This window comes from Solanum verrucosum, unplaced genomic scaffold (assembly GCF_900185275.1).
Source record: "Solanum verrucosum unplaced genomic scaffold, falcon-dt-bn FXZP01000255.1, whole genome shotgun sequence".
In the NCBI taxonomy this organism is placed as follows: Eukaryota; Viridiplantae; Streptophyta; class Magnoliopsida; order Solanales; family Solanaceae; genus Solanum; species Solanum verrucosum.
In genome coordinates, this window is record NW_026020006.1 from 1370466 (window position 1) to 1381144 (window position 10679).

At 32.1% G+C, this 10679-nt stretch overlaps 1 protein-coding gene across 1 annotated transcript; it reads left to right on the forward strand.

Annotated features, from left to right (window-relative positions):
- The first annotated feature begins 9280 nt into the window (after positions 1-9280).
- Positions 9281-10679, forward strand: LOC125819443 (F-box protein At1g80960-like). The gene is made up of 3 exons (XM_049498874.1): positions 9281-10138; positions 10309-10360; positions 10642-10679. Exons 1-3 carry the CDS (start codon positions 9281-9283, stop codon positions 10677-10679), a joined length of 948 nt encoding a protein of 315 aa, XP_049354831.1.

The window sequence follows — 10679 nt, forward strand, 5'->3', positions numbered from 1 at the left end:
GGAAAAATGTGACATGGATTAATAATTATTAGTCCCTCAAAAATAGATATATATGGGACCTAGGCCTTATAAATGTGACATGGATTAATAATTGTTAGTGATATAAATTTATATAATAATAATAATAATATGGTTAGATTTATGATGAGAACAACTAGTGAGATTGAAAATATTACTATTTTGACTTTAGATGATTGTCCTTTTTAATATTTTAAGTTTAATGCAATGTGTTAAATTAGGTCTTAGGCCTAACTCACACCCCAAAAGCTAGCTCAAAAGGAGGAGGATTGCCCAAGCCTTATAAGGAGTCCACCCATCTCATTAATCACCGATGTGGGACTTTTGTCATTCTTTAACACCCCACCTCACGCCCAGTGTTTAGTATATGGTGCGTGGGCTATTTTGATTTTGGAGGCCCCAACATGGGTGAGACAGGCCCTGCTCTGATACCATGTTAAATTAGGTCTTAGGCCTAACTCACACCCCAAAAGCTAGCTCAAAGGGAGGAGGATTGCCCAAGCCTTATAAGGAGTCCACCCATCTCATTAACCACCGATGTGGGACTTTTGTCATATTTTAACACCCCACCTCACGCCCAGTGCTTAGAATCGGTGCGTGGGCAATTTTGATTTTTTTGGGGCCCCAACATCGGGTGAGACAGGCCCTGCTCACCCTGGAACCTGATGTGCTGAAGACTGGCTAGAGCTGAGGGCGAGTCGAAGTCACTGATAACACAAGTAGGGCTCAGTACAGGAAAACATGTACTGAGTAGATATCATTGGCCAACCAAAAATAGAAACTAATATGTAATGAATAATAGTATAAAATCAACTATGACACTTAGCAGGTGGCAAGCAACAAACACATGAACCAGTGTCAACAACACTAAAGTAAGTACGAAATTAGTCAACAATATCAAGATCACACATGAGGACTCATGCCTCCAAACCAAACTAATTTGGGAATTGAGTTCTTTAAGATTGGGTACATCAAGTTAATTCAATATCTTTTTCCTTTAATGTTACCGTGTCGGAACGTGACACTCTGATCCAATTATACCATGTCGGAACGTGACACTCTGATCCAATTATATCGTGTCGGAACGTGACACTCCGATCCAATAATATCGTGTCGGAACGTGACACTCTGATCCAATAATATCGTGTCGGAACGTGACACTCCGATCCAATTATACCGTGTCGAAATGTGACACTCCGATCCAATAATATTGTGTCGGAACGTGACACTCTGATCCAATTATACCGTGTCGGAACGTGACACTCCGATCCAATAATATCGTGTCGTAACGTGACATTCCGATCCAATTATACCGTGTCGGAATGTGACACTCCGATCCAATAATACTGTGTCGAAACGTGACACTCTGATCCAATTATACCGTGTCGAAACGTGACACTCCGATCCAACAATATCGTGTCGTAACGTGACATTCCGATCCAATTATACTGTGTCTGAATGTGACACTCCGATCCAATTATACCATGTCGGAACGTGACACTTCGATCCAATAATATCATTAATTTATCATTTATTATCACCACTTTTCAATTCATTAACAATATTTCATCAAGCCTTCTTTATTCAAGGCATCACTTCGATAGAGAGGGTTCAAAATTATAAATTTCACGGTCTCAGGATTTCAGACCAATCACAAACCACACAACCAAGCTACACAATCACACAATCAAGTACTTAGAGAACTTCACAATATCATTCAATGCATATCAATCACTATTAAGAATCTATCTATCAAATAGAATAAACCATAACCTACCTCCACCGAAGAACCGAAGTCAATTGTCAATCAATCATTAATTGGTCATTAAGAAGTCGACTAACCACATTTTCCATACAATTTTTAATACATCAACACTAACAAAAACAACCAACCAATATTATCTAATCACTGTCGTATCCATTCTTCTCAAATAACAATTTCCTACACCACATATTATAAGCATTAACTTTCAATTCTTGACCAATACTATGCCATAATTATTCCTCAATTATTAACTGTCATTACCCAGACAAACCCACAACAATTTATCCCCACCATTTTCATATACACAAGTTGTCATATCGTCCTTCCAATTCATTATTATCCAATTAATTACACCCATATATATATATTACCTTCCCCCTAATTATTACAAACTTTGCACCTTTCAATTCTTTAATCTTTTTCCACTATTCATCATACAGACCCACTAACGATAATTAACCAATAATATACAATTAGAATGCTGGAAATATTTCGGTGAAAGAGTTACCTGAAGTTGTCTTTCCAATCTTTGCGACTCTTTTGTTTTTCCTTTCTTCTCAAGATTAATTATTATTATATGACTAATTATAAAAGAGGTAAAAATTGCTCACTACTAATTTTAGTGTTAATTCTTTAATTACCAACTAAATTAATTATTAAAACTACCCCACTAATTTAATAATATATTTACGAATAGTCCAAAATACTCATTTAGAATCTATCGAAAGAGTCTTTTATGCAATAAAAATCTCTAGTACTCAAAACGACCAAATGAGTCGTTACAATAAAGAAGTAGAATGACGAAAAACGAGAAGAAAAATGAATTTGACGAAGAAATAAAACTGTTAAATATTTTATTAGGTGGGATTCAAAATATTAATCTTATCAAAATAATAAATGCTTTATATAATTTACTAGAAAAGAGCACGCCTTAACTTTATTTCTTTATTTTGAAGGAAAAAGGTTGTAACTGTCTTTTCAAAATTCTGGCCAAAATTTTCTGACTGTTTAGCATCTCTCAATTAGTATTTCAAACCTATTGATAGATCTATTAAACTATTAAAAGTGTTGGTAGATACGTATTAAAATTGCTAAAATCGATTTATATTTGAAGAATTCAATATGAATAAGATAATATTTTTAAAAAGTTTAAGCAATATTCCATGACATTGCTTCATTGAATCCCGAAATGTAGGCAAATCTTTTATACATGAAATATATTAAATTATTCCTTAAAAACTACATTCCATGTTGAACTATTATAACTTTAAAAGTAAGACAGATTACCTATTATAACATGTAATTAATGTACAACTGAAAAATCAAAAAATTGAATCAAAGAAAATCGAAAGATTAAAGTACCGTTACAATGTTTTTTTTTTAGTTTCTAATGCATAATTTAATTTGGTTTTGGCTTTGAAAAATTAATTCAAGTTTAATTAAGAGGATTTGGAAAGAGTTGACATATCCTAGAAGGAAATAAAAAAGAAATGTTTTTTTTTAGGACAAAAACCTAAGCTACTATATATATCATATATATATGTATAATATATGTTACAATAATGTAAACTTAATGACAAGGTTTCTGTCAAATTTCCCAAAAAATGCAAATACAACAAAAACCTCAAGTCTCGATAAAATTTTATGTTTAATAATATCCATTTTTCCTATTAAAGAAGTTGTAGCAACTAGTTTATTATCGAAACTTTAGAGATTTTTATGGAAGTTTTTAACTCAGCCTTTATTTTTATATAAATGATGATGAAAGGATTGATGAAATCGACGATGATGATCATAGAGGAGAAAAACTATATATATGTCCATGGTACTTTGAAATATGACGTATTGAAAAAAAGTCCATTGTGGACAAGTTTCTTTTGTCACAAATTGGCTACGTCAAGAATTTTCAATATTGCATCACGACCTCCCACAGTATGGAACGTTGACATGCGGGAAAAAAATCAAGGAGATTTCACTTTCTTGCGATAGAAATAGTACAAAGTGTTATTTGAAAGGTGGGTTGTTCATGTTCATCGTTGCAAAAAGTTTGTTGTAAGAAGCATTATACCGATATGCGCATTCAAGACAAGATTTCTTCATGTGGTGGAATTAAGAGATTATATATTAAGAGATGTGTCACCCTTTAAAGGTTGCGTCAATGTGAAAACCCTAAAACTCATTGTGTGCAGTGTGAACGAAGAAACCCTAATCAATGTCCTCGATAATTGTGAGTTGTTGAAGAATTTGAGTCTTGGTGGTTCTAACAAGTGGTTGGTCCCAAGAATTCGAAGATTCGTCACAAAGAACTCAAGTTAATAGAGATTCTTCATATGCATGTATGCGAATTTTACCTATTTTGTGAAACCCTAATTAAGTTGGTGTTGCGAGATTCTTTATATTAATCTAAAGTACTATCTCATATTCATTGTCCAAATCTTCAGGTTAACCTCGAGTCACGTATACCTTCCACCGACGAATAACCCTATATATCCACCAAGGTTGTCATTTAGACAGATTCTCTTTATTCGATTTTTGATTTTCAAGTTGAGGTTTCGAATATGTGAAGTTATTTCATATTATTAGAGAATATGTTGTCCTTCATTGAGTGTATAAGTTCACCTTATATACACCGATTGCATTAGGATTTTTCTAGAGATTTATTGTACTTTGCTAATTTTACATAAGGTGGAGTTTGATTTTTCGGGGTGATAGTAGAAAAATTGACATAAGTCATTCTTATACCACTTTATACTCCCCTGAGTTGTCCGGCTTGTTTTTTGAAAGTCAATTTGACTTATCTTTGAAGTTAAGTTAGCTCAGATTAACATAATATTTTAAAATTATTATTTAAATATTTTAAAATTATGTACATGAAAAGTATTATAAGTTACACTTATTCTCGTATTAATATAAGATAGTAAAAGTGGATAGAGGAAGCATTTGAAAAGAAAAAAATAACTTCTTTGAGTAAAAGTGAATTGTCTAAAAACATAGACCAACTTTTTAAGTTTGAATTCTTTTTAAAGACAATTTTAAATTATAATTCAAAATATTTGGTCAAACAAATATTTTAAGAAAAATTATTACAATCTGATCTTAAATTTATTATTATACTTATTTTAGCCTAAAAACAAATACTTAAGAATATTTTTTTGTTTTACTGATACATTATAAAAGTACTTAAAGTTGTCTTGATTTAGTCTTCCTAGCATAGCATTCTTTCAAAATGCATAAGGGAAAACGTCAAAAGCTTAACGATATCACCATTGATGGAGAAAACGAACTCCAGACTTGAGTAGCAAACTTCCGGATGAACTTTTACACTCAATCATCTCATTTCTTCCAACTAAAGAAGCTGTAGCAACTAGCGTATTTTCCAAACGCTGGAGATTCCTTTGGAAATCTCTGTCTCGATTGTATTTGGATCTATACCAAATCAACAATCACTATGCGAGAAGTCTAGCCATTGCTGACAAGATTGTTTCATCACTCTCTTTTAGTGTTGAATTTTTTCACCTGCATCACTACCCAAGAACCTGGGTGCGCTTCAATTACATGCTCCGATGGATTGATTTTTTGAAAAAAGAAAAAAAACTAAAAGGGATTTCTCTTTCATGTGATAGAATTACTGCAATGAATTTTATCAGGTGGTTTGCGTATCGAAATTGGGAGAGCGTATTATTCATAAATTTGTTATACCAAAAGGAAACATATTTAAAGGGAGATTTCTTCAATTTGTGGAGTTAAATGAATATGTTTTAAAAAATTATTTACCTTTTAAAGGTTGTGTCAATATTAAGACCCTAAAACTCGGAGGTTGCTTATTGGGCGATAATACCCTAGTTGAAATCCTCAAATATTGCAAGGAGTTGGAGAAATTGACCCTTCGACATTGTTCCTGCATGTCAACCGATGTGAGCATTCGTCACCAAAACTTAAGTTATTAGAGATTTTTCATATGGAAGAACAGAGTTTTTGCCTAATTTCAAACAACCTAGATAAGTTAGTGTTGGAAAATTGTGTGTTTTCAACCACAAAATCTCGTATTTTGTGTCCAAACCTTCGAGTTCTCCAGACAAATGTCGCTTGGCTGCCGGGTTTATTGGTAAGATTTTTTCTCTCCCCCCTATTATATTTAGTACATTTTAATTTTGCATTTTAAGTATTATGCATGTTCTCTAGTATAATATTGGCCCGAGTAGAGACACATGTTTTCTTTCAATCATCACTAGTGTCCTTGATGCCCTACTTACTTACACTATGACAAACTTTGTAGGGAGTTCTAACGGAATTACAATAAGGAGCAGCGATAACATTTTCACTAGCAGGTACATCATTTACCATATATACATACAAAATATTTTATTCTTGTACCTACAATGTGATATTCCAATGGAAAAGATTTAGATGAATCCCTTTTCACTTTTCTAGCTATGCAATCTAAGTGCGAGAGATGTAAAATCTCGTAGCAAAAGCTTGATGTGCTAAAGGTTACGGAGAACTATAAATATTTGATTGTGAATTTAGTTAGAATAGTAATATTATTTTTTAAGTCATTATAAAAATTCACACTTTAAATTTTTAATCTGTATTTGATTGTAGGTACTGCCACTCTTAAAAGGAGAATTCACATGGGATAGTCCAGCAAACTTCAGCATAAAGCTCAACTCATTTGATCATATTTTGTACTAAGATCCCCCCCCCCCCCCCCCCAACAAACCCTCCTTTTGTTATGAAGCAATATCTAATTGGGATGAAGTATAGTATAGTAATCCCAATATTGTTTTTTTTTTAAATACAATGTTTCTTTTGATTGTTAATTTACTTGAATTTTATTATCATATTTTTAAATATGTTATTGTGTAACGACTGATTTAGTGTGATTGTGTCATTACTTTACTTTCCCCCTCATCTTGCCCTTTTACCCTGCCTCTTATAAAAATAATTGTATCCCATACCATACTTTTTTTTCTTTGTAATATTGTAAGCTTAATGATGTGAAATACATAGTTAATCCAAACATTATATTCATCAATAAAATACATTAGAAAATAACAGGTAACAAATTACATCCAAACAAGTTATAATAAAAATGGCAATTAGTTTGCTATGAGAAGTTCTTTTCCTAGAAGGAAACCAAAAACAAAAAAGAACTCGATGGGATTTCACTTTACTAAGTAATGCTTCACCATTTAAAGGTTGTGTCAATGTTAAAACCCTAAAGCTCACGACGTGCATTATATGCAAAGGAACCCAATGTCATTGTATGTGAAGGAACCCTAATTGACGTCTTCGATAATTGCACGTTGTTGGAGAATTTGACCCTTTGTGCTTGTAACACGTGGCTAGATCGATTCATGTATCGATCATATGCTCATGTAACATATATAGGTGGATCCAAGATATCAATTTGATGAATTCAATTTGCAGGTTTATATTTATGGAATTATAAGTTTATAATCTATAATTTATTATAATTTTAGTAATTTTGCATATATATTTTTATGTTTCGTATAAAAAACATTGGGTTCACTTGAACCCGATAATTATATTTTGAAAGATATCTTTATTAATCATTAACTTGTCATTTTTCCTTCTTGATGTGTTCCCTTAAACTTAATGAATTCCACATTCGTGAAAGTGTTTAACTTACGTGTATTGTCAGTATATAGATTTTTTACATTTTCGATTGGGTTAAGTTTAATAAATTATTACAATAAATAAATTTCACATCAAGTTTGATAAGTAACTTGGAAAATATATAAAAGAGTACTAATATGCTATTATCGAATTAAACATTACGAAATGGATTTGGGCTTGGGTTTGGGTTTGGGCTCAGGCTCACTACAACAAAAGAGATATTTAGTGATAATATTTATTATCACAAAAATATTTAGCGGCAATTGAATTAATGTCATTATATTCATAGTCACTAAATTAACGATATTAATATAGAGTATTAATTATAAATATTTATATTTATTATTACCGCAAAAAAAATAATTTGTTGTAGTGGCTCATCGGTATTAAAAAATGATCATAGAGGAGAAGAACTATGTCCATGGTACTTTGGAATACCGCGTATTGAGAAATTAGAAGTCCATTGTGGACATGTTCTTTTGTCACAAATTGGATAAGTCAAGAATTTTCACTTGCATCACCACCCACAATATTGGGACGTTGACATGCTATGATGAATTGAATTCTTGAAATATGAGAAAAAAAAAACTCGAGGAAATTTCACTTTCTTGCGATAGAAATAGTTCAAAGTGTTGTTTGAAAGGTGGATTGTTCATGTTCATCGGTGCAAAAAGGTTGTTGTAAGAAGCATATTTATACCAATGAACGCATTCAAGACAAGATTTCTTTGTGTGGTGGAATTAAGAGAATACGTATTGAGAGAATGTGTCACACCCTTTAAAGGTTGCGTCAATGTGAAAACCCTAAAACTCATCATGTCCAGTGTAAACGAAGAAACCCTAATCAACGTCCTCGATAATTGTGAGTTATTGAAGAATTTGAGTCTTTGTGGTTCTAACAAGTGGTTGGTCACAAGAATTTGAAGATTCGTGACAAAGAACTCAAGTTATTAGAGATTCGTCATATGCATGTATGCAAATTTTACCTATTTTGTGAAACCCTAGTTAAGTTGGTGTTGCGAGATTTTTTATATTCATCTAAAGTATCTCATATTCATTGTCCAAATCTTCAGGTCAACCTCGAGTTACGTATACCTTCCACCGGCGGATAACCCTATATATCCACCAAGGTTGTCATTTAGACAAATTATCTCTATTCGATTTTTTTATTTTCAAGTTGAGGTTTCGAATATGTGAAGTTATTTCATATTATTAGAGAATATGTTGTCCTTCATTGAGTATATAAGCTCAGCTTATATACACCGATTGCATTAGGATTTTTCAAGAGGTTTATTGTACTTTGCTAATTTTACATAAGGTGGAGTTTGATTTTTCGGGGTGATAGTAGAAAAATCGACATAAGTCATTCTTATACCTCTTTATACTCCCCTGAGTTGTCATGCTTGTTTTTTGAAAGTCAATTTGACTAATCTTTAAAGTTAAGTTAGATCAGATTAACATAATATTTTAAAATTATATTTTAAAAATTTAAAAACTTTGTACATGAAAAGTATTGTAAGTTACACTTATTTTCATATTAATATAAGATAGTAAAAGTGGATAGAGGGAGCATTTGAAAAGAAAGAAAAAACTTTTGTGAGTAAAGTGAATTGTCTAAAAACATAGACCAACTTTTTAAATTTGAAATTCTTTTAAAGTCAATTTTAAATTATAATTCAAAATATCTGGTCAAACAAATATTTTAAGAAAAGTTATTACAATCTGATCTTAAATTTATTATTATACTTATTTTAGCCTAAAAACAAATACTTAAGAATATTTTTTTGTTTTACTAATACATTATAAAAGTGCTTAGAGTTGTCTTGATTTAGTCTTCCTAGCCTACCATTCTTTCAAAATGCAAAAGGGGAAACGTCAAAAGCTTAACGATATCACCGTTGATGGAGAAAACGAAGCTCCAGACTTGATTAGCAAACTTCCAGATGAACTTTTACACTCAATCATCTCATTTCTTCCAACTAAAGAAGCTGTAGCAACTAGCGTATATTCCAAACGCTGGAGATTCCTTTGGAAATCACTGTCTCGATTGTATTTGGATCTATACCAAATCAACAATCACCGTGCTAGAAGTCTAGCCATTGCTGACAAGATTATTTCATCACTCTCTTTTAGTGTTGATTTTTTTCACCTGCACTCCGATTACATGCTCCGATGGATTGATTTTTTGAAAAATGAGAAAAAACTAAAAGGGATTGCACTTTCATGTGATAAAATTACTTGCAGTAATTTTATCAGGTGGTTTCGCGTATCGAAATTGGGAGAGCGTATTATTCATAAATTCATTATACCAAAAGGAAGCATATTCAAAGGGAGATTTCTTCAATTTGTAGAGTTAAATGAATATGTTCTAAAAAATGGTTTACCTTTTAAAGGTTGTGTCAATATTAAGACCCTAAAACTCGGAGGTTGCATATTGGGCGATAATACCCTAGTTGAAATCCTCAAAAATTGCAAGGAGTTGGAGAAATTGACCCTTCGTCATTGTTCCTTCATGTCGACCGATGTGAGCATTCATCACCAAAAACTCAAGTTATTAGAGATTATTCATATGCAAGAACAGAGTTTTTGCCTAATTTCAGAAAGCCTGAATAAGTTGGCGTTGGAAGATTGTGTGTTTTCAACCACAAAATCTCGTATTTTGTGTCCAAACCTTCGAGTTCTCCAAACAAATGTCGCTTGGCTGCCGAGTTTATGGGTAAGATTTTTTCTCTCCCCCTATTATATTTAGTACATTTTACATTTGCATTTTAAGTGTAATGCATGTTCTCTAGTATAATATTGGCCCGAGTAGAGGCATAAGTTTTCTTTCAATCATCGCTAGTGTTCTTGATGCCCTTCCTACTTACACTATGACAAACTTTGTAGGGAGTTCTAACGGAATCACAACAAGGAGCAGCGATAACATTTTCACTGACAGGTACATCATTTACTATATATACATACACAATATTTTATTCTTGTACATATAATGTGATATTCCAATGAAAAAGGTTTAGATCAATCCCCTTTCGCTTTTCTAGCTATGCAATCTAAGTGTGAGAGATGTAAAATCTCGTAGCAAAAGCTTGATGTGTTAAAGGTAATGGAGGACTATAAATATTTAATTGCAAATTTAATTAGAATAGTAATATTGATTTTTAAGTTATTATAAAAATTCATATACTTTAAATTTTTAGTCTGTATTTGACTTGACTGTAGGTGCTCTCACTGTCAAAAGGAGAATCAACATGGGATAG